The sequence below is a fragment of the Brienomyrus brachyistius genome, unplaced genomic scaffold, assembly GCF_023856365.1.
Source record: "Brienomyrus brachyistius isolate T26 unplaced genomic scaffold, BBRACH_0.4 scaffold86, whole genome shotgun sequence".
Classification (NCBI taxonomy): domain Eukaryota; kingdom Metazoa; phylum Chordata; class Actinopteri; order Osteoglossiformes; family Mormyridae; genus Brienomyrus; species Brienomyrus brachyistius.
In genome coordinates this window covers 314,507-340,053 of record NW_026042361.1, presented here as the reverse complement: position 1 = coordinate 340,053, position 25,547 = coordinate 314,507, and the positions used below count along the sequence as shown (strand labels likewise).

The following is a 25,547-nucleotide window of genomic DNA, read 5'->3' as shown; positions in this document are numbered from 1 at the left end:
GAGTGGCTTCACTGTATGGTATTTTCGGTCTGCAGAGTGCTGGACTTCTGTGAATCTGTGAGGTTTATAGCTAAAACTGGTTCCCATTTTTGTTTTGTTTTTTTGAGTGGTTTAAGTACAGATGTAACGTGTGTGATTCTGAGTAATTTTTGCCAGATTGCATAGTTTTGGGGATAGATTTTTGTGTGACAGCTATGTTGTATGTACACATGATAGCACTTGTTTTAAAAGTTTGCAGTACACATGCAAAGCTTGTGTTTGATAGTCTGTCAGTATATAGTGCTTTGTTTTGGTGACAGGAAAAATTGCCAAAGTTTACAACATCTGTTTGATGTCCCCATCACCCAGTCAAGCCATGCAGTACACATCTTTGCTTGATTTCTCCTGTTGGATGAAAATTAGTGAGCAGATCTCTTTCTTGATTGTGTTTCCGGAGACTACTTGAGATGGCTTCTTTGTTCGTCCATTGATTTTTATTCTGAATTTGATGGCTTGGGTGAAGCAGGGAAACACTTTCTTAATGTACATTGCAACTTCAATTTGTTTATCATACACGTGCCTTATTGTTTGTTCTAGGAAGAAAAAACATACTAAAAACTTGAATTACAGGGTCTTAATGGTACTGGCCGAGGAATTTGCTGAAACTCACACTTTGAGTATGAAGGAATTAAAAACAATGTCAGGAAGGCTAACACTGTTTGCAAATCTCTGGATGGGGAGATGGCTCCTGTCTTGTGAAGCACTAAGTTGACCAAGTTTTTTTCAGCTGCAGACATTTGTACACAAACTATCAGCACCCCTCCTTCTATTTTTGTCCCTGTTCCTGACCTCCCTCTCTGTCAAAAGCTTCTCTCTCTGTAAAAGTTGATTTGGTTGTGCCTCCAAATGAACTTCTTCAGATATGTCTTTGGTAGGAAGGACTATTTCCATAAATGAATTGCTGAACTATCGAAGCTTTTGCTGTCTTGATGGCTTTCATGAATTTTTCATGAATTTTTCATGGCTATAGAGAGAGTTGATTGGGAGTTCCTGAACTGCAAGGATATCCAGTGAACATTAATTGTAGTAGTACATTTTCATATCAAGTTATAAATCTAACACACTCTTTGATGTTTAATTTGTTAACTTTTATTTTCATATTTTTTGGAAAGTTTAAATGATTTATATCAGTGGTTCTCAAACTCAGTCCTCGGGACCCACTGCCCTGCTTGTTTTCCAGCTATCCCTGCCCCACACACAAGTCCCAGCTGTCTTTCAGCTTCTGATTGCCTGGATCAGGTGTGTTCAGTCAATCAGCAGTGTGTAGAGCAGGGATAGCTGGAAAACAAGCAGGGCAGTGGGTCCCGAGGACCAAGTTTGAGAACCTCTGGTTTATAGGGTCTTTATAGTATGTCGATTAGTTCAGCATATTCACATCTGTCAGTTTCAGATTTGACATACACGGTGTGAATGTTGTTGGTATGAGTCCTCTGAAAAATTATTGCTGTTCTTGTAAATTGTAAAATTGCTGTATGAATTGCAAAGGTTAAAGTAACTACTCAATATTTAACAATATTCATTATACTATATATCTTAAAGTAGCAGTTCACTTTAAAGGTTTAAGAAAATTGTGGGTTGATTCATGAATGAATTGCAACCACAATCACTTTGGTACACTTGACTTGTAATCCTAATTTTGCCATTTAACTGAACTGTTTATTATCAAAGAGATAATTATATAGTAGGTTAAATAAATGTAAACAAAAGTATCACACAAGTCATTTCTAGAGTATACAAGTTGTATGCTGCCTGTCAGATTATAAAACAGTCATCCACTTTTCATCTTGGTGATCTTACCAATGGAAGCCAAACTAGAAGTGTAGATTAAATTCAGTGATGAATCACTCTTTAGTTTTAATGCTTATAAACACAGGCTACGTATAGCAACTCTTGGATGAGTAGATAGTACTACATCCATCCTGATGGCTACCCCAACTGTCTTGTACCTGATAAATATATTTCATTTTGTGATTAGTTTCTTAATGTTTTAGTTAATTTCATGTGCAGTACATTTGTTGTGGATGTTTTAAAACACTTTATAGTAGGGCTGGGCGATATGGACCGAAAATCATGACTTGATATTTTTAGCTGAACCGCGATATACGATATATATCTCAATATTGTTTTCCCATAAAGTAATAACAAACAGGCAGTTCCAAGTCAGAGGCAAATGTCCTCAGTGTCACACGGGCACTTTTATTTACAGACAGCTGTACATGTACATGAAAAAATAGAAAAAATGTTGATTTGTCCTACCTTACTGTGTTTCTACAGATATAGCTGTCGATCGGTGCTACCTCATCAAAAATGTTATTGTCATTTTTATGGACTGAAACTTAAAGCGGATAATCCAAAAAATAAGTATGTAACTTGTCTAAAAAACACGAACTAATGTAATGTAAGCAGGCATTGCGAGTCTGAAATACTTTATAAGTACTGAAATACTTAATAAGTGTTAAAACGTCAGGTATTTCGACATACAGCATAGTAAATCAGCGTGATGCTGACAGTAAAGTGTGATCAATGTATTTTAATAAAATATTTCAAATGTATGAAACGCAGAAATAAGCCATAACTCCAACGCAAGGTAGGATAGATCTATGGGTGGTTCTTCAAGCACTAGAAAAGGGGCTTGATTTCATTATGTGTATGCGCAGTATCCAGTTTCCATAAGTTAGGATGAAATGTTAGAACACCAGCATATATTATTTTACCAACCAGGGGGGTATTTCACTAAGCAGGATTTCTTGCTTAGCCGGATAACTTGTTGGGTTTATGTTAATCTGGGCTAAATGGACTATATAATCGTTCACTTAAATGTTGCTCAGACTACCTTAAATTTGGCAAGTTATGCGGCTAAACAAGAAATCCTGCTTCATGAAATACCCCCCAGCTCTTCTTTGCTAGCTTGCCTCGTGTCTGTGCCTGTCTCCATGTTGTCGCTGCATGCAGGACTTGTGAGTGAGCGAGCGAGCGAGTGAGTGGGAGGGGTGGGTTGTGTTCGGAGAGGGGCGGGGCAGGGTACAGTTTTGTAGGAGACAGACAGGGTGAGGAGAAATAGGCGAAGTAGCAGCACTATGAATATAATTTTAAAGCAACAAACTATATCGATATAAACGATATTGTCTTATCATATGTCTTGTATGAAAATATATCGGTATATCGTAAAAACCTGATATATCGCCCAGCCCTAGTTTGTAGTAATTTGTAACCTCTTGCATGGCATGAGTTTCTGTGGTTAGTACTGCTGTTCATCAAACATACCTATACACCAGTAGCTCTGAGCATAACCAAATATTGGAAATTGATATATACTGATTATTTTGGTGTATTTTGCAGAAAAGTACATTATCCTTGACCTTCACTTAAAAGGCGTTGTCTCGCATTTCCCCACTAATGCACAAGTATGTGTTTGAATACTGGATAGTTAATCAGCCAAATATACTAAACAGTGACATTGTACTCAGTGTTTGCTCCTTCTGCTAGTAATAGCATTTGTGGCTTTAATAAGTAAAATAGAAATGTGCATGCACACATCGTTTTTGGAGTTCTGTCTAGTCGAAAAAGAATTTCATGTGTGAACCTTAAAAAGCCATTAAACTCTGAAACATTATCTAAGCATTGTGAAATGTGCTTGGTATTGTCATTTGTAATGGTTAGATTTGACAGTATTGCAAACATAGTTATATAGAATGCATGTGAGTCTAGGGGAAATCTCCATTTCAAGCCAGAAAACCAAGAGACTTTCAGAGATACCACTCACCCTCTGCTGTTGCTAGGAGCAACCAGACAAGCTGCAAGGGATGGATGACCTCTCCAGGTTTCTTTCTTCCCTTATTCCTTGTTCTTCCCTATTACTATCTCATATTATTAAGAGTTAAGATGGGAAGTTTATAGCGTTTGGTGAGATCTTTGCCGCATTGGATCAACTGACCGGTACATACACTTGTTCTGCTGGCGTTCATTGAAATCCGTGTTCTGATGTGGGTTCTGTGTTGAAAGTGGTCATACAGGCCCAAAGGCTGAAATATATTATTCACTGTATTTTTTCAATATTGTGTGTAAAATCAGTTTGTTATGCAGAATTGAGTGTACAAGTTGTCCAGATAAAACACTTCTGTTTAACATATTTGAAGGGTATCTATACCATTAAGCATATTAAAATCTTGTCAGGGATTACTGTGCTTCCCACAGTCCATCTAATCATTCCCATGCATCTATGGATGAGGTCACTTGGTTCCAGTCCAACTTAACTGTATTGTACAGTATCGTCTCCACCTTCAACACAGTTTTGTCTAAGTCGCTCACATTTTAGCAGAGAAAGGCAGGATCAACAAAGTGCTACCCTAATTTAACAAAATATCTGCAGTCCTGGTTCTTGACTGGTATACTGTGATGGGGCTGTGAACTGCAGGTTTCTACAGGTGGTTGTCAGATTCTCACCTGTTCAACTTTTTCTTTCTCTTTTTAGATGCAAAAGCATTTGCAAAACTTGAAATATATGCATGTAAATATAGTGTGGTTCAGCAAAATATTATGAATACATCAAAGCAAAAGTATGACTTCAAACTTGCCCATGACTGTTTCAAACATGGTGCTTATTCTGGTGGCTTTTTAGTAGGGGTGTAACGGTACACAAAAATCACAGTTCTGTACGTACCTCGATTTTGAATTCAGTTTGGTACGTTTTCCGTACAGCAAACAAAACATAATTTTTTTTCTTTTTTTAAATGGTGGTTTACTGAACAAAGTATGACTGTCTTTCTTAAATAAAGTCTCTGTCAACACTGCTGTAATCTACTAATAAAAAAGTGAAATTTACTTAAAAGTAAATCAAAAATAAATATCTATCCATCCATCCATCCATCCATTTTCCAAACCGCTTATCCTACCGGGTCGCAGGGGGTCCGGAGCCTATCCCGGAAGCAATGGGCACGAGGCAGGGAATAACCCAGGATGGGGGGCCAGCCCATCGCAGGGCACACTCACACACCATTCACTCACGCATGCACATCTATGGGCAATTTAGCAAGTCCAATTAGCCTCAGCATGTTTTTGGACTGTGGGGGGAAACCGGAGTACCCGGAGGAAACCCCACGACGACATGGGGAGAACATGCAAACTCCACACACATGTGGCCCAGGCGGCGACTCAAACCCGGGTCCCAGAGGTGTGAAGCAACAGTGCTAACCACTGCACCACCAGGCCGCCCCAAAAATAAATGTCCTCTCAAGAAAAAAAAATAAGATAAATATCCATTAAGGTGCACATTTAGACAATTAACTGTACCTGACCTGACCTGTATTCACATTAGCAGCTTTCAGCTTCTTATTAGAACTGTGCAACAGAAATATTGTCTCGCGTAGTAGTGGTGCGGCTTCATCCGCCCTTTTCCGAATGTGATTCAGGGGAAACACAGAAAGGTTCCGCATTTTCTGCGTTTGTTCAGTACATAGGCATACCGAACTGAAAGATCCATACTGAAAATTTTCAGTATGAATACATGTACTGTTACACCCCTGCTTTTCAGTATTTTTCATTCATTCAAGTCATTGATCTTCTCAGATCCTTGGATTATATATGGTGGTGTGGCATAGGCCACTGATGCTGAGGTGTAGTCTGTGAATATCTACGCTCTGCTGAAGTGAATTGCTCCTGTGCTGGAATATGACTTATAGCAGTAATGGGTTTTAGTATGTGGGCTTCTAGCCTACTACTGAAAGAAAATACTGTTCTTATGGTATTTTAGATTACATTAAATTAAATTAAATTAAATTAGATGAAACTTTGTCATTGTACAGTAGGGTGTCACTTACTTACTATAAGAAAGAAAAAACATAAATTCTTTACTTTCACCCTCCAGATTTGTTCCATCCATCCATTTTCCAAACCGCTTATCCTACTGGATTGCGGGGGGTCCGGAGCCTATCCCGAAAGCAATGGGCACGAGGCAGGGAACAACCCAGGATGGGGGGCCAGCCCATCGCAGGGCACACTCACACACCATTCACTCGCACATGCACTCCTACGGGCAATTTAGCACGTCCAATTAGCCTCAGCTTGTCTTTGGACCGTGGGGGGAAACTGGAGTACCCGGAGGAAACCCCACGACGACATGGGGAGAACATGCAAACTCTGCACACATGTGCCCCAGGCGGAGACTCGAGCCTGGGACCCAGAGGTGTGAGGCAACAGTGCTAACCACTGCACCACCATGCCGCCCCCCAGATTTGTTCCATGTGTTCAAAAGTTAATGTGTGCCAAATTATTTCGTAATTGTGTGTTTACAGGTCACCCATCTACATTTTGGTTAATATCACAAAACAGACGATGTTATACACAGTATATTTACCAATTAGACAATTTGTTTATGCTCAAGAACATAGAACATGTAATAATGGTTTATTTGCAATAAATTGTACAGCGTACTGCACTAACACTTATAGTTAAATGTGATTCTTATAGTCAACCTACAAACTCTGTTTTAATACACAGTTCTGTGGTGTCATAGTCACTAAAGCATGTAGCTGACGATGATCAAAAACAACCTGCAAGAGAAACTGCTGGTCATATTCATCCTTAGTGTGTGTCTTCTTGTATTCCTGGATCAGTGCCACTCCCCTCTCTGCAGTATCATTGACAACTTTGAGTGTCGATAGGCAACATTTTGCATGAATGTATCCTTCCTGTGATGCCCAGGTATCTGGATCAGTGGTCTGGAAGTCAGTTGGCAAGTTGAGGTAATGAAACAGATTCATGGAGTTGCAGGTTACAAACTGATCCGGAGTGAACTTAAAACTTAAACAACAAACAGACTGTCAATGCATGCAGATTACAGGTCAATAAGTCATGAAAAGTGAAAATTAATGTAACGTAAAAATTTTTGAAATATTGAAAATCTTACATTTTAAATTTAGAAATTAGTTAAGACTGATGAAAACTAGGACACATGAAGTTCCTCTCCATTGTCCAGCTTATTTAACTTGGTTTTTTGTGTCTTAACCCATAGCCCTGTAGTAAAACAGGCTACTTGCTTGTTAATTTATTGCAATGCATAAATTACCTTCTGACGTTACTGCGCTCGACACTACACTGCAAACTGAATAACTGGTGAAAAATAGCAATTAAACACCAGCAGAAAACAAGATGGCTAACTTTTGTTTCTGCTTCCATGGAATAGATAAAATATCACTGTCAGGAATATAATCAATAAGTAAGAGATTGGTGTGGTTACTGAGATTAGCGAGAGATACCTGTGAAAGCGTGGTCATCATGAGGTGTAATTAAGCTTACAATGCTAACATTCAGAGGCCTTGGGCTACCTGTAAATGTTAATATTTTTAAGTGAAATTTTTTTCTGGGTCAATTTTTAATCACTAACAGAATAGATCTATGTGGTGAGAGATGTGTATTTCAGACTTTTATTTTTAAGTGACACCCTATTGCACAGGTACAACAAAATGCAGTTGAGCATCTAACCAGAAAGTGCTAATAGCAGAGTAAGGTGCAATGTGCAGTGGGTGCAAATAATACAAAACACAGTAAGGTGCAATAAGGCAATATGCAAATGAGAATGGGGAAAAAAATACATATACAGACCCTCCTCTACTTATGAATTTTCAACTTACGAACTTTCAGACATATGAACGAAGAGGACTGTAAATCCAAATTGTGTTCATTGGGCTCCCATTTCCTATCCTCAACAGTTTTTTTTCTGTGCGCCAATTCCTTTAAAATGATGATGAATAATGACTTGCGAACATTTCAAGTTGCGAACGGCTGTTCGGAACGTAACTCATTTGTAAGTAGAGGAGCGTCTGTATATATATTTGTGTGTGTGTGTGTGTGTGTGTGTGTGTGTGTGTGTGTGTGTGTGTGTGTGTGTGTATTTATATACATACATACACACACACACACAAGGCAACGCATATAGATATGGATAGTGCCAATTTTTTATAGAAATGCGAAATACATTATATATGAATAAATATAGATATATGAAATATTTTTATGTGCAGAATAGATGTATGTAAACAGGTGAAATATACAAAAAGTGCATCCAAAAGTTATTGATATTTACAAAGGTCAGTTATTGACTGGTAATGGTTGAGAATTCAGAATGGTGATGGTGTCATGGAAGAAACTGTTCCTGAGCCCGCTGGTGCGGTACCTAAGGCTCCTGTAATGCCTATTGCAGAATAGTAAGAACCCAGTTGGAGCACAATGTTTCAATAAAATCTTAATGTTACATTTAGATTGGATTGGCAGTACCTGCAGGGGAATATATTTATTTGAAATATGCAGCTTTTGCAACTACTAGTATAGCAGTATGCTTGTAAAGCTCAGTGTTAGTGCAGTGGCATTGTATCAGGAAGCTATGCGAGTGTTGTCTGAACAGCTTGTGTGAGCCACTCCCACCAAGCCACAATCTCTGCAGTCTCTCTGCACTGTATTGGTCTAAGTCAGGGTCAGCAGCTGGCTGCAAGTGTCAGCAGCAGTACTGGGCTGTTCCGTGCTCTGTCATGATTAGTACAATGGTGATGTTGAGGTCCAGGTGTGATCAAAGAACCCGATACTAGAGCTGTAACGGTACATGTATTTGTCATGTATTGTTCAGTACATAATTTTCAGTTCAGTCTATCCAATGAAATGAATACATTTATTGACACAATTGGAACCTAAAATCACAAGTAGAGGTTGAAGACATTATGCTAATTGTGGCTATGAGATGGTTATGGCTAATGCTGGACACACTCAGTTGTAGATGGCAGTTCGGGAACATTTTGGCTTCGCAATAAAATACACTAACACTCGAGAGAGAGTAGCCGACAAGACATGCTATCTCATCTATTTATATTTTTACAATGTATGTGTCTAGTTTTTTTATTTAGACAAGTTGAAAGACACATTGACTTTCGTTTACAACTGTTTCTAATTCTGTTTGTGTTTGCAGTTTTCATAATAAATAATTTCAAAACAAATTCTGTGTTCCCTGCTGTATTGTACTGAACTGTACCATTACACCAATACTTTATAATATCATATATTATAACGTAGCATCCAAGGATATTTATCCAAACTACTGTATTTCTGTGTTCTGTTCATAGGCCTGTGCACTGTGGCAATTATCCCAGTTTTCTGCATTATTGTATTTGTCCTTTACTCTTTGTTCCTAAATTATGTGCCAAAGCAGAATCCAAAAACCTTGGGATCTGCTCTGATAACCAGTCAAGCTAGTCACAGCAGGGCCAGAAGCATGCAGGTCTCAGGTAATACAGTTGTGTTTTGGGCTGCAATTGGGGGTGTGTTTGCAGCACTTGATTTCCTCATTTAAAGTTACCTGTATGTATGTGCATGCATGCATATGCACGTCTCTGTTAGTCAGAATTAGACACTGTATGTGTGCAGTTGGAATAGCACATGCAGGAAGTGGTTGCTCTCCTTGGTGCTGTTTTTTTCCCCTCATCAGCCCTGCCTGCTGACCTGCTTAAAACAGTGCTGAGAGGAAGGGAGGGAGGAGATGGAGAAAAGGATAGAGCAAAGAAACACCATGCAAAGGGGAAAATATGATAATAGGGTGAGGAAGGACTGAAGATGACTAACACCAGACAGGGGGTGATGGAGGGTAGAGGGAAAGGGGGACAGACCAAGCACTAGAGACAGACTATAAAATATTAAGATAAGAAAAAAGGGGGAAAGCAGTTTTAAAAATAGAACTTACTTCATCACTTAAGTAAGCCTTGATCCAGCCCTGCACTAGATTATCCTTTTATGAATGAAATCATTTCATTGTCAATTAATATTTTATCCACAGCCCACTCTGTAGTTTCTTATTTGTTTGTTCTGTGATGTGGGCACTGAAATGAACCTAGGGGTTTGAGTGTCTTTGCAAAGGTTTATGCAAAACAGCCTCTAGTTGCCCTTTCCAGTTTCCTCTTCAGTTGTTTATTGGGTTTCTGGGTTGACGATGAAAGTAATTTAAACATAGTGAAATCATCATGTGCATTAATAAGAAAGTTAATGTCCTTGATAAAGGATATTGAAAGTTTCTTGAAATTGTGTGGCCCAGAACTTTTATTGTCTTGTAAGTGCTCTTCTCACTTCCAAACCTATGCATGTGTGACCTCCGAAGACCATAGTGGTAGCACCCAGAGACAGTAAACACTGGGATGTCCACAGGCTTCTTACCTTGGATTCAGTGTGTGCATTGCTTTCTTCATTACCCCTACCCGCCTTACATAATCCAGCTGTTACTTATTATTTCAGGGTGATAATCAGGAAGGGGGGGCTTTCTACATGGCATTTCAAAAGAGTATATAGTGATGCCCTTATCTATAATGGTAGATGGTGGTCAGTCCAAATTTGCTCAATCCTGATGCTGATGTGTCAGAATAATGACTCAGACAACTAAGAGGATAGCAGCATATTACAGTGAATTGTAAGTTCTGAGGGGCAGCATGGTGGTGCAGTGGTTAGCACTGTTGCCTCACACCAACACAGATGTGTGTGGAGTTTGCATGTTCTCCCTATGTCATTGTGGGGTTTCCTTCAGGTACTCCGGTTTCCTCCCACAGTCCAAAAATATGCTGAGGCTAATTGGACTTGCTAAATTGCCAGTAGGAGTGCATGTGTGAGTGAATGGTGTATGAGTGTGCCCTGTGATGGGCTGGCGCCCCATCCTGGGTTGTTCTCTGCCTTGTGCCCATTGCAGCTGGGATAGGCTCCGGACCCCCTGCGACCCAGCAGGATAAGCGGTTTGGAAAATGGATGGATGGATGCAAGTTCTGACAATCCCAAAAGTTCTGTTGTACATTTTTCATATGTAATTATTGCTTAAAGGGTGATTAGTGACTATTTGAATTAATTTGGAAAAAATCACGAGATTAGCCTTGGGGTGAATTGTAACTAATTCTAATTCATTTATGATTTAACAGTTATTGCTTTAACAATTTGAACTGAACTAACTCACTGAGTGTGACCTTTGTTTCTTCCTTGGCTCTGTTCTGTTAAGATCCCTCTGTGATCACTTTTAGATTTAATGACTTGTCAAAGTTATGAATAGGAAGTGAAAACTAGAAGATATTTAGTGCTTGCTTACTGTTTAAGAAGGTGAGGGAGAGCAGTGAGCACTAAATGTTGGAGAGTAGATGGCAAAACTTGTCAGTTTTTCCCTGTATGCAAGAGATGCTGAACAGATGCATTGTGATTTATGTGATTTATATGACCTGAGAAAGTGTGAATGTCCCAGTTACATTTTGGGTTGTCTTTTTTTTGTCTTGTAGTGAAAGGACAGTCTGTAGTCTATAGCATAGGAGTTCATGTAGGTGGCCATGTTTCTTTGACAAGGAAATTTACAGTCTCAACACTAGCAGTATGAACCAATAATGCAAAGCATTATATTTCCCCAGAAGCTGGGATTGTGAAATAAAATGTTTTTGGGTTCTCCAGCCCGGGTGTAGATGTGGAATGGGAGACCCTGTTTGCTGCTATTGAAAGATGGTAGAAGATCCTGTAAACAGATATGTGCTTCTCTGAAACTTGATTCTTTGTGTGTTAAAACTTTCTTCTTAAGGTACTGTATGGCATGATGTGCTGTACAAAGCTGTGATATATCTTTAAGGGATAACACTGATCAATGTTATTCAGTGTAAATACCTGTTTTTAGCATACTGTACAGATACTGCAGACTAAGAGGATGCATGCCAATATCCTGTAGGCTAATGTGTAGGAATTGTATCAGGGATAGTAGTGCAGTGTGTAGGGGACCTGTAACAGGGACAGTGGTGGGTCAGTGTTTCTTCCTCATAGGGAGTTGAAAGTGGGTCATGCTTGGAAGCAGCAGCCTCATGTTAAAACACACACACACACAAACCTAAGATGCACCTGAGTGATAATCAAATTCATACTCTTAGGTAAACACACAGCTTTCTGAAGTTGTTCTTTTCATTAGCTGAACCTATGTAAATGGATTTGAGTACATGTACAGGAGAATCAGCTGTGAAAAGTAAGGTGGTTTCCAGGAAGGCATTGATGTTAATCATGAGTCCAGGGGTGTGGTAGCCAGGTAGTGACTAGCATCCACTCGCACTTTTTCAGACTAGTAGATCTATATCTTTAAGCAGCACCCAGTACTTTGCTGAGATTGCCCTAGATAAACCTTGCCCAAATAAATAGGTTGCACAAATTATAAGGGAATTTGGATTGTCTCAGCTAAATGTATTCATTATCTTGTGTGACTGTCTGGCTGCCAGTATATGAAGGAATCTGTCTATGTGTTTGTGGACATCTGTACTTGTAGAGTTCATGTGTGTGCAGTTGAAGCTGATTACCCCATAAAGTACCTGGGAGTGTAACACAGGATTCTCTTGAATGTAATGCCCAAAGTGCATCCGAGCCATCTTTGCATTCCCATTGCCAGCCTGTACACCAGTTCTAAGCTTAAAAGCTTATGGCTGGCTTAATGGAACATTAATCACACAATATGCACAGTATAGAGGCAATAATGGTACAGGTAGAAGCAACTGCAGGCACATTATTTAATTTCTAGCAGACATTTTTCGAGGTTCTCCTGAAAAAAGAAGATTATCTGTAAGACTTCCTGGTCCTGCAGCTGGTGCCATGGGGGAAATATTGTAACATTTTTTGAATTCTGGCTCACTGACACCTGTTGCGGGAACAACATCAGAATGATAACAGAATGTTAACTACATCTTCTACAAGGGAGGCAATTAACCACCTGATACAGTGATAAGTAGTTAAGTATTGATAGACAGTTGTGAGGAAAAGTTTGTGAAACTCTTTGGAATCATCTGAATTTCTGCATAAATGGCTCCAGAAATTTTGATCTGATCTACATTTAAGACATAATAACCGGAGGCAGTTTTTGACAATCAGCGTAAACATTTTACATCTTTATTGAACAATTTGACAATCAATAGACAAAACCATCTTGAAATGCTTTAAACAATCAAGGTCTTTGATGGGGAAAATTGTGAACCATTAAATTGAATGTCTACTGGCAATACCCTCAAGAAGATGCTTACTGTAGTTGATCAACCTTATGGAGTGATTTTGTATATTTTGCTTTATCAATCCCATTTTCTACCTACCTTTCAGAACTGTTTTGGGTTATGTATATTTTTAGGATATCTTGCTTGAACAACTTGAGATCATGCTCCTCCTGCATGAGGGCAGGAATTGTAAAACACTATTTCTTCAGTTGGAACCATTGTTGCTGGTTCACTGAAGTGTTTTAGGTTCCCTTGTCATGTTGCAAGACTCAACTTATTTCAAGTTTTAAGTCAGTCGGACAGCCTGACATTCTATTATGGAATTTTCTGATACAGCTTGCAATTCATTGGTCCCTTGATGACTGTAAGCCCTCAGGCAGAAAAGCAGCCCCACACCATGATTCACAGTTGTGATAAGGTGATGGTATTGGTACAGTTCAAATTTTTGCGTCCACAGAATATCGGTCCAGTAGTGTTGTGCATTCAGGTAGTCTCCATGGTTTCCTCCATGGTAACCTCCCAGTGTTTTTTTTTTCCTATGTTCATCGACTCATGAACACAAAAATCAAGTGCAAGACATGCCTGCAGATCCTTAGCTGTCACCTTAGGGTTCTTTCTCACTTGTTTTAATGAGGAGTCTGTGGCATGCCTTTGCATTGATATTTGTTGCAATGGTGCTGAATTTCTTCCATTTGGAAACTATCAGCCAGACTACCAATGGAATCCCATTTCTTTAGTAACACTTTTATAACCCATGCCAGTCTTACACTTCTTCTAAGGTCCTCTGAAATCTCTTTTCCTTCCATCCATCCATCCATCCAAGGCAGGGGAGCTGAACCCCACATCAAGATGGATTGAACCACCTAATTCCAGTTACCCATTTTCTTATTGTAGAGGTTCATATACTTTTTCCATCAATTACTTTTTTAAAACCATTTGTTGATAAAGATATGGAATGGTAAATTATTGTGTGTATTTAAATAAGAATAACTTATTGTAAAGACTTGGATGCCATTTATGACAGTAATCCATATAATTCCAAAGAGTTCACAAACTTTTTCCTTGTATTTATATATGAACATACCTCATGAAATTAGACCGCAACTATTGTCACTGGTTAATATCAATTAACCAGTGTTTTGAAACACATAATGGACGTAAATGAAATAGTAATCAATGCTAAAACTGTAAAATGAAAACATTGATCGGTTGCACTCGGTTTATTACTATTCTGATCTTAAAATATTTAGATTTTAAACATACACTTGTGGAAACACTTCCAATTTTTTGAGATTGCAGAACTTTATTCCAGTTGCTTCAGTTACTTCTTTAATCATGCAATATATATTTGTAAACATTCTTTGATTGCTTATAATTATTACTGTCAATATTTGCATAGTAATGCCAAACATTCTAGGTGTTTCCATAATTTTATCCACTACTGTACTTCAGGGTCAAAAGCCTTGTCTTTAAATATCACTTGTACTTTCCAATATCCCTAAGACCTGCAAGTAAAATTTATAGCATGAAAATGCACAATTCTAATTAAATAATTCCATCCATCCATCCATCCATTTTCCAAACCGCTTATCCTACTAGGTCACAGAGGGTCCGGAGCCTATCCCGGAAGCAATGGGCACGAGCCAGGGAACAACCCAGGATGGGGGCCCAGCCCATCGCAGGGCACACTCACACACCATTCACGCACACATTCACACCTACGGGCAATTTAGCAAGTCCAATTAGCCTCAGCATGTTCTTGGACTGTGGGGGGAAACCGGAGTACCCGGAGGAGAACGTGCAAACTCCGCACATGTGACCCAGGCGGAGATTCAAACCCGAGTCCCAGAGGTGTGAAGCAACAGTGCTGACCACTGCACCACCATGCCGCCCCTAATTAAATAATTAAGGGAATTGTAACATACAACTGAAATTATTTTCATAGAAATGTACAGGGTAAGAAACCGAAACTAATAATTCATTATTAAAGTAAGAGGAATCAACTATTATGTGTTGTCTATCAATACAGTATCTCGTTTTCATATCTTTTTCCCTTTCACTAGACTAAAAGAATTTTTGCAAAATATTAATCTGTTTAAGGTAAAACATTGTCTATACTATTCATTTCCTTAAGGCTGAAGAAAATACTTGTTAAGAATTGATTTATAAACTTAACAGACTTTCGGCAGAATTTGTGTTAATACATATTAATGACATTTTTATTGATTTTAAAGGGTTTGTATGCAGTTGATTTTAAATTTAGTTTGCAGTAGTAAGTTTTGCATTAATTCTTGGTTAATTGCTGGATTTGTGAATGTGAGCTGACCCCCCCCCCCCCCCCCCCCACACACACACACACACACACACACACACACACACACATTGGTGTACCTATCTAAATGGGGACCATCCATTCATTTCTATGGGAAAACCCTAATCTCAGTCACGACACCCTTAACCTCTACCCATCGCTAACCTTAACCATAAATAACCAACCCAAATACAAGGCTTTTGGCATTTTTACTTTTTTGATTGCATTCACAGATTTTTTATAAAACTGAAGTTATCCAAATGGAGACCTCAAAAGATGTCCCCAAAAGTAGGGAAATTTCAGGTTTTACTACACTTTGGTGACAATTTAGTCCTCAAATGTGATCTATGCAAACACACACACACACACACTTTTGTGTATGTAGATTTTTTTTCTCTGGCCACTAGAGGCAGCCAAGATGACTGCCAGCATTCAACATCTCAACCTTTGGCCTATATCACTCAACTTAATCTGCCATACGACCTTTCATTATTTCTCACCTACTTCTAATAATGATATTTTAATATAACTATTATAAAAAATATATATTTTATTATTGTTGATGTTATTTAACAATTTATAATATCCTTTTTCCTTTGTTTATATCTGAACTACTGTCAACACCTTTCGCATTTCCCTGGTATAAATGTAAATACTTGCTGACATCATGGGGAAAAAATAGCTTCTAATTTTTCATATTTGACCGTTCCATAGTTTATAGGCATGGCTATATGGATGCTGATGCTGTATGGGATATTCTAATGTGTTCATTAAATCTGGGCCACATTTGTTGCCAAGTCAACACAGACCCTGTTCACTGTCTGTAAGTCCATGTCCCTTTTTTAGGTGAAAGGTTGTTCTGGCACAGGAGGGAGGGACTGTGAAAGCCACATGGCAGATTAACAGTCAGGATTCTTCTGTGAGTCTCGCAACAATATCAAGGCTTAAGCTGACAGACATGTATCTAACACAGAGAACCGTGGGGCTCCACTGACTGTATAGTTTCTCTCCCCAGGAAAAGTGAGAAATTCCCACAAGCTTCCAGTACTGCATATAAGGTTGATGTAAGAATGTGTAAGATCTGAATGGAAATGTGGTCTTTTAGTTGTGAGTAACAATCAAATTGTTTTACAAGACCTTCTCACCACCATCTGCTTCCCTTGACAGTGTCATGTGACTATTTAATATTTCAGGGTAATTTTATTATAGTACTTTGCAATTATATAGTACTGTCACATATGTAAGACTGTGAACATGGAACTTGTTCAGAAAGACTTGATTAATTTGTGGTTCACCTCTAGACTGTGCTAGGACCTGTGTCTATTTAAGGGTGAACCTCAGTCTTTAGTAGTATTGAACTTGTGTCCATTCATTCACTTCAGTTTCTTGATAGATCTTAACTTGCATGCAGCATTTCAGCTGAGCTTTATGTGTGTAGTTTTAAAATATGTCTGTGAACAATTTTGTTTCATTGATTTTTAAGCACATAATTTTATATCAAGTGGTAATAAAGTAAAAGCAAAACAGAAACTTACATTTTAACTATGGTATTTTAATCAGGCATGGAATTGCTTTAGCTGCTTATTCTGTACAGCGAAAATAAACCTGAAAATAGTCATACCTAAATTGTCAAGCAAAACAATAGACACTTAAAGGTTGCAAATATGAAATAATACTTTGCTTAATTTTCATTTTTGTATACCTACGAAGTCACGTGGATCTGTATATTTAGGGCTTTTGTACGTCTCTCCGGCCGTTCTAAATTCTACATATTAAATCCGTTTAACATGCGTGTTCCAATTAACTTGGGTCAGCTTGCTTTGCTCGCAATTTCCTGTTTTTAATTCCAGATTTAGTTAATATAGGTTGCTATATTTTGTCTTTGATTTTACAATTATGATCGTCATTGTATACTTTTCCTCTGACATTTCAAGTCTACTTCACAAATTCTAGGACCGCCGGGTCATACTGCGCTGTGTAACCTTATTTAGTTGTCAGGTTTCTCCTGTCGGTGAATAGGCAGTTTGCCAATGGAAAGTGTTGGCTATGATAGCTATGATATATATTTGGATATTCTGCCCCTAGATAAGGTTGGAAAATATAGCGAAGCTGCACCTCACGTGATGTGTACCCGCCTCCTAGCATTAGCTTGCTGGTTACAAAAAGTTCATTGCTAGTTCTAGTTATCCTTTGACTGGAAAATAGTGTAATTCCGCTCCATGGATTTGAAAATTATGAAATAGGGAATAACAGAAATATTTCTGTAACCTTCCTCAGCATTAGCAACACTGAAACAAAACACCGGCAAGCTTCCTGCAGTGTAATTGTAATTCGCCGATGTGTTACTCCTCCGTTCCTCATGCGCTCGCTATCTTTTTTCTGTGGCGTTTTGACTACCATATCTTCCCACTGCATCATGTTTACCTAGCAACACGCATCAGCCACTGCCGGCCTTCTTATTGGTCATTTCAAAACGCAGGCAAGACCAATGGCAGCCCTGTTGCCATGGTACAGTGTGTAGTTGCCGGGTGGAATTTTGCTGCGAGGCACGTGAGTCCCGGAATCTTCGCCTTGCGTTTTTAATCTCGGGTGTCTGGAAGCTTTGCAAACATGATTTATTGGAATAGTCGTATTTCCTACCGTGATGTATTCTATATGTATATATTCGTATACAATACCAAATACGAGGACGGATGAAGGAATTAACATATGGCTTTATGGAAACTTGTTCGCTAATTTTAAAAAAGCAATTAGACAGGTGACTTTTCTTACTTTGAACTGCGGCGCTTTCGCTGTAAATGTCTAAATCGCACGCAATTACTTGTACGCAAAGTGCTCGGGTGCGCCTAGAGGCGAGAGAATGAAAGTACTTAGCCAACTAACTTTTAAGTAGGCTATACGGAAAACAAGAAACAAACAAAATCCAAAATGGACTGGAATAATATTTGTTAAATATTAGGCTGCCTGTGGGGTGGGGTCTTGAATAATTCCACATGGTTCACACTGGAAAATCTAACTTGTACGTCAGGCGTATTTAGATGTTGTAATACAGACATCTCTAACTCCCATCTAGCAGCTTTTGCGCACAGATCGCAAAATAGATCGCAAAATTTTCTACCTCAGTACTGAATTTTCCGCCTGCTACTTAGCTTAAAATGGGAAAGTGCAAACGAGAACGATCCAAATCAGTGACAAGCGAGTAATGTTACTGTACAAGCAAGGTACATACATAAATACTGTCCCAAGACCCGCATGAAGGCACTAATTCTGTCAACGGTGAAGTGCATGATTGCCTTTTTTCATAAAGAGAATTACGCACATTCTGACTGCCATGGAGGCATGAATGACGCCATGGCTAACCTCGTTTTGTCCCCGTTCCCCCCCCCCCCCCCCCCCCGCCCGCCCATACTTCTAATTTCTGTACATTAAGGGTAGGGGAAAAGAAAAAAACGGATAGATCAAATCGCCCCTGTTAGGATTCTCCATGAACAGCCTATGTTCCTGCGATTCAGTTTGTGCCGCTGAGAATTATATTAACTGAAAATTAGATTATTTTAGCTTTAGTGTTTTTCTTCTTCCTCGCAGCTGGAACAACCCCTGTGCCGTACGTGAAATGTGTACTGTAATGACTTGCTGCAGTCGTTTGTAATATCTTGTTTGAAATAAGTAATAACCTATATAGTGTTAAATTGATCCATATGTTGATGAGTTTCCTGAGAGATCTACGATAAACTCAGAGCTCCTTTTAAATTTTGAATTAAACCTCAAATGATCCAGACACTGCAATTTCATGACCCACATCATTATTTTTAAACATTGTTCTCAGGTGGATCAAAGAAATCCCTGCTTTTATTAAACCTTTTTGACATAAATTGAAACATTGTGCTTCTGTTATTGAAACACCGGAAACCAACAATAGCACGTTAGTGCTTTTTTTCTGGGTCATTTTCTAGTTTTTTCATGTATTACTGTTTTTCTTTCCTCAATCTAAATGTTGAATAAAGTTAAGACTTAAGATTGCGTGTTTCTGATTCAGTGCTTGTTAAACAGTCGTACTAAATATATAGGCGTACAAAATTAGGGTTATAGTTTGCTTTAGTTTGTGATTAATTGGTATCAAGAAGGAACGAGTCATTCAGTGCATTTAAATTAATACGTAAGGCAGTTTTACTTGCCGGGGTTTTCTAATTTTTACTATTTGAATATAATGAAATGGGTTTTATTTTAAATCGTTCCGATGCTTTGGCGTTAATTTTGAAGAGTGTAAAAATTGAGTGTTCATCCATATTACTAACTGGATGCACTGAGGATTTCAATGAGTTTCTGCACTACACTCACGTATGAAGAGTCGTCACAGAGGAAAGTGCAGTCGAAAGGTGAGGCATACATGCGCACAATCATGTATTTCACTCCATTTGTTTACTCCATTTTTGTTGACAGACTGTGCGTGTGTAATTGTTTATCTACTTTTGTAGTCACTGGTATTAAAATTTTTCATTTTCAGCGGACGGGGTGCAAGGCATTATTGTAGAGTCACTCACCCCCGCGCCCCCGGCCCCCCTACCGGGTATCTACCTGAAGTCCTCACCATTTCCTCAGGCACGTCATTGTAGCTCTGCGTTGGGGAGAGACGGAAGGAGCAGGGGACAGGGCATTCGCTTCCCATTTCTCCGCCTACTTTGCCCACCTAACCAATCCACGTTACCAATGAACCTTGTTTGACCAACTGCATATAAGCTGCCGTTGCGTCGGATAGCAACAGCGTCTGAGATCGCGCACATAGAGAGTGGGTGGTGTTCATGATCTGAAAAGCAGAGGGGGAGGGAGTTAGCGGAGGAAAGAAACCTGTGTGCGCGTTCTAGCACATTAAAGTTAATATTATTTAAAGGATATATGCTAGCAGTATTCTTAAAATTACTACTACTTAAAGTAATTTTGATCAAAACAGAGCTGTATATGCCTGACCAACAACATTGCCTTTGTTTTAAAAAATAAACTTTAAAAATCTAGTGAGCATTTAATATTTCGAACCGGTTTCTGTCATTGGATGGTGAGGTTTTAGATGTCCACTGTTCTGGCATTGCAACCTTTCCATAGAGAATTAAGAATATTTTGTGTTGGATTCGTTTTATGCGCCAACTATTGTGACATCACTCAGTCATACTGCTTATGAAATGTATTATTTTGACGTAAAATAACTCATCCACACAGTATTTACTTGTTTTATTTGCATTCGTATTCATTGTTTAAATGTAAAGGTACTTGAGCGGTTAGAACATGTTGTAAAATGAAGTTGTAGCTGTTATTGCTGTCATGTTGGGACAGGGGTTCACGAGTATATGTATGGGGACGCGCAATCGGGGTCGCGCAATTGTAGTCCATGGTCTATATATACATAGTATGTATATCTGCTGGGTTACTATAAATGGAGAGGACCGGCTCCGTGGCACAACTATTGTAGAAAGGGGGTAGCCATTTGGATAAGGGTTATAAAAATGAAATTATTCATGCCATTTGTAATACATGTCTATCGACTTTAATAAACATATATCACATGCTTTGCACCCTTATGCCACACTTCAGATAGTGCAGCAGTCCGCATTTATCCATTTATGCGCGAAAGCTGCGTCAAATAAAGTATCTCCTCCCTATATTCCATGTCTGAGACACCCCTGCCTTAGGATTATCGTTGGAACATTCCTCATCGCAGGGTGTGGATCCGGAGCCGGCCGGAGAGAATAGCTAGCAGGGAGAGAGATCGGGTGAAGTGGTGAGTATGTGGTAGAGTTGGTCAAGAACGAAACGGATCTCGGAGGAATATATATATACATATATTTATTTATTTTATTTTATTTTATTTTTTTTGAAAAAAAAGGAATAACGGGGTCCCGTTCAATCGGACAGAACGAAAGCAAAATAACCCCAACTGGCACTTGGAAGTAAAACGGGACGAGGACAGCGAATGAGAAGCCAATCAGCTTACACGGAAGCTATCTTCAGAGCGACTGCCAGAGAATAGACGGTGGTGGCTCTGTGGAGTGGAAAGCAATGGAGTAAAACCGCTAGCTTTTGTTCATTCTCCAGCAGGGAATTGAAGATTTGGACCGGACTTTTTCATGAAGCTTTTTGTTTAAGAAAATGTGTACAAGCGGCCTTAGTGAGCAATTGCTATGACTTTTGGATATCGGCGGAAATAAATGTAATAGGGTGCAGGACGTTTAAAATTTTCCCTTATTTGAAATATTCCCACCAGTCGGAAAAAAGGACCTGGGCAACCTGGAATAAAGAGCAGTATCGTCGAACGTGTGGGTTTGGAAATTCGGCTGATCGCTATAAGAAGTTGGCATTGAGCAAATTGAAAAAGAAGGGCGGATAATTTATACGCTGTTAGAAAGATTAACCTTATCAATGCCAAACGAAAATGAGAGGTCGTGTCTCAAGCTCGGTCAACCAAATGTGCTCTTCCTTATTTTTGAGATTTTGTCGCGTGCACACCTGAAGTACTTTTTTGGTGCCTGATCTTTCACTACAGCACTTTGCGTATTATTATTTGATTTTTTTTATGCACGTGTCGCATCCCTTGTACGAAAAATTACCACAGTCTTCACGTTGTGATTTTTATTTTCAGTTCTGTTCGGCTTACGCGTAAGATGGACGTATCTGAACTATAGCTGTTTCGTTAAAGGGGCAATTGTTTCGCCAAGGAGACAACAATGGATGGGGGGGGGGTCTTTAAACATTAAAAAATTGACAATTTCTTTTGGCTTTGATAATTGATACACAATATAAATATTTTTTAAAATAACGTTAGTGTGCAGTGGCATCTTTTCCAAGTATACAAGTATAAGTTCCCATTATAGTTCCCATTAGGAGATATATATATATATATATATATATATATATATATATATATATACACATAGGTGCGTGTGTATATATATATATATATATATTTACATAGGTGCGTATATATATATATACACACGCACCAATTCTAATAAGCACTGCTACTATTTTTAGGGAGAGGGATGGGGTAAATGTTGCAAGTTGGAAATTGAGACCCCCTCCCAGCCCAATAACACTTCCAGGTTTAGCTCCTTTTTCCTAGTCAGCTGTTGGACTTTCCGGAACCAATTGGGGGTCCAGTTGTTTTTTCCCAGCTACATGCCTCCCTTTCCTACAGCTTGAGTGGAACTATATATTTTTAAGTAAATCCCTTAGATATCTTGAAACAGTGATGCATGAAGTAATGCCTGTGATGATGACTAAAGCAACCAAATAATTTCACACACAAATAAATATAGTCATGTATATCTTATAGACAAATATATAATATAAATACAAAATATAACATAGTTTAGCATAATATATTTTTGTCTAAGCGTTGTTGCCTGAAACCCTATTTTATTGCCTTAGATATAATTAAAGAACAATAAAGGGATTACCCAGGACAGAAGGGGGCCTGTTTTGGAAACAGCTTTTTGGTGCCTTCTTATTGGCTTCTTCTGTCTGTTGCTTCAGGATTGTGTTACTCATCAAGAAATATTTTTTTTCTGTGGGGAAAATCAGAACTAAACCTATATTCCTGCCTTTTCACTGACATTTGATTAGTCACTGGATGTATATCAAGTCACAGAATATATGAAGATTGCTGGCAAGGATTATCATTATATGGTTGAAACAAAACTGCTTCTGTGATTTTTTTTTTTTTTTTTTTTTTTTTTTTTTTCCTTTCTCTTTTTTTGTGGAACCCACAGCCAGTAGTTTTTATTTTACCTGATATTTGGGACGCCACAACCCAAAACACAAGAGTTTCCGATGGTGATCACTTCAACTGTGGAAGAGAAGCCACAGCCTTCCAGCAGGATGGTTGCAAATTTACCTGCCGAGTCCTGGATCGGCAACCCAGATCAGAATCTGTATCTGCCACAGTCACACCTGCTCCGGAAGCCATCACGAAGTTAGTATGAACTTTTATTCAAATTATTATGACTCTACAATCATTTTAGTTTCAAATTATTGGGTGTATGAGGAAAAACAAGAAAATGTCTTTTATTGTGCTCATATTCAGGTGTATTGGCACCTGTAAGATTTCATTAAAAGGTTGAAGGTTTAGCTTCTGATTTCCTCTCACTCTTTGGACCAAATGACAGTTTGTCAATTTAGCATACACTGAATAGCTGTTTATCTAGAATTTACTGACAGATTTACAGCAGATTAGCCATGCAGTATTTTCATATGGCTATTCTGAGGGTCATTTGAGAATTTTTGGTATTTTGTTTGTCTCAGTAGGATGTGAGAGATGGTTTGTAGCTTTATAATTTCTATATAGACTCTGAGTGTAATCAGAGGTTCCAGTTGTAGGGCAGGCTTGTTCAAGTGGAGAAAGTATTTGCTAGTGTTGGTTGGAAATGAGTGCTTAACCTGTATTAAAGTATTATTGTAAGTACATGGTATCTGAGTTGTGTATACCTTATAGTGATGACGTATCATGTAATGGAGGCAAGATGGATGGAAAAAGCTGCATGTGCTTTGAGTCAGAGCATTGCTGGTACATGGCTGTCTGCATGGCTCTTCAGCAACCTGACAGCCACCCATTCATATTATCTGATCTTAGTAGATTGGTAACAATTTTTAAATTCTGTTTTTGAAAAATGTAGATTTTTTAAAAATGTTTTTATTTTTTTAAATTTTTTACAAGCTTATGACCCGATTTTCATTTTCAGCAGTTTGCTTTGGTATCATTGATTTTATGAAAATCTATGAGAAGCTAGCTTTTGCAGCTGGTTTTATTGTGGCATTAGATGTTGGCTGTCTGTGCACAGATGAACAGGTATGTTACATAATGCCTGCTACTTTCCCTTTCACCAGAGAAATTTAGTAATGTGTATTTCTGTTTTTCAAAGCTTCTGGTTAGAGTCAGTGTCTACTGTAGCTCAGAAAAATATCATGGTCCCATTGTTTGTAATATGAGTTTTCTTAATCCTTTGTTTTCAAGTTGTTAGACACACCCTGTGTATTTTTACTTGGTTAAATTTGAGTTAAATTTCTCCATGTTTTATATGAGCTTAATTTTGTAGTTTAACACCATGAGTTTAACAAGTTTAACATCTGACTCATTGAAGACCTGCTGGTGTAAAGCCATCACTGCCCATGTTTCTCTTGCATATTACAACAACAATGATAATAAATAATAACAATAATAAATACTTCATACAGGTGGATATTTTCAAAAAAAGCCTGTAAAAGAGTCTACTGCAAGTATAAATTTGGATGAGAAATGTCTATCTGGATTGAACAACTAATTGTTTTTATTGAAAAAATTTATTAAAAGTTGGATTAAAATGTTCTGAAATACAATGCTTAAAATACTGTAATATGACGGTATTCTAATCGTATATGAAAATAATGACTTTAAAAATGTGGATGAAGCAGTGGAGTTTACTTTTGAAGCCAGTGGAGAGTCAACAGGACAACAGTTGTTTGGAACTGTTGTATGGGTTAGATTCTGTATCAGTTTATGGAAATGCACTGCAGGCAATTGACATAAGTAGTATAAATGGGTGGGATTTTAGCAAATACCCCATTCATTCAAAGATCACTTTGCAACTATCTTAGTGTAGCTTATTCCACTAGAAAAGGGAAACCACTAATATAGAATCCTTCAGTGAGTGTATCATTTTTGTGAATATGCAGGTGTAGTGGGCAGTGGTGGCCAAATGGTTAGGGGAGCACTCTTGTAATTGAAAGATTGCTGGTTTGAATCCCTGTCCAGCAAGGTATTCCTGAGGTACCCTGAGCAAGGTGCCATCCCCAAGCACTGCTGGCTATCTCATGATGTCACGTATGGGTTAAATGCAGCAGACACATTTCGTTGGTGTGTGCTGTGGTGTGTCAACAATGATCACTGATCACCTAATTCTAAATTCTAGTGGAAATATCAGTCAGTTGTTAATCACAACAACAAAACTCAATAAATATCTGATGATGATGTTTTTTTGACTTGTCAGAACCAGAAATTTCGTAGGATTTTAATATGCAAAAGTATAACCTTAATTTTTCCCTTATTTCAAATTACTGTAGATTAAGCAAAGTAATTGTTAGTGTAAATCCTCTTTGTGTGAACACTGGTGAAGTAGTTCTTCCATTAAATAGATTTTGGTGATGGTTCTACCTTAAATTAATTT

The 25,547-nt window shown here is 38.4% G+C and overlaps 1 protein-coding gene and 1 long non-coding RNA gene across 6 annotated transcripts in view; one reads left to right on the top strand and one right to left on the bottom strand.

The window, feature by feature from the left end:
- The window catches only part of LOC125727075 (dual specificity tyrosine-phosphorylation-regulated kinase 1B-like), a 46,215-nt gene that overhangs the window by 3,101 nt on the left and 17,567 nt on the right, over positions 1 to 25,547 (top strand). The window contains exon 1 of one of the 5 annotated variants that reach the window (XM_049003713.1): positions 22,292 to 23,320. The exons of 2 other annotated variants lie outside the window; for them this stretch is intronic. In XM_049003713.1, coding sequence (XP_048859670.1) covers positions 23,179 to 23,320 — 142 coding nt within the window. In that variant the 5' untranslated portion in view covers positions 22,292 to 23,178. Of the gene's footprint in view, positions 1 to 22,291; positions 23,321 to 25,547 lie in introns of those variants that run through there. 2 more of the 5 variants (XM_049003712.1, XM_049003718.1) reach the window with 2 other exon arrangements.
- LOC125727078 (uncharacterized) lies at positions 6,419 to 20,001 on the bottom strand. The gene is made up of 2 exons (XR_007388530.1): positions 19,936 to 20,001; positions 6,419 to 6,755 (listed from the first exon to the last, which is right to left on the bottom strand). It is a non-coding gene; the product is annotated as an uncharacterized LOC125727078 (long non-coding RNA).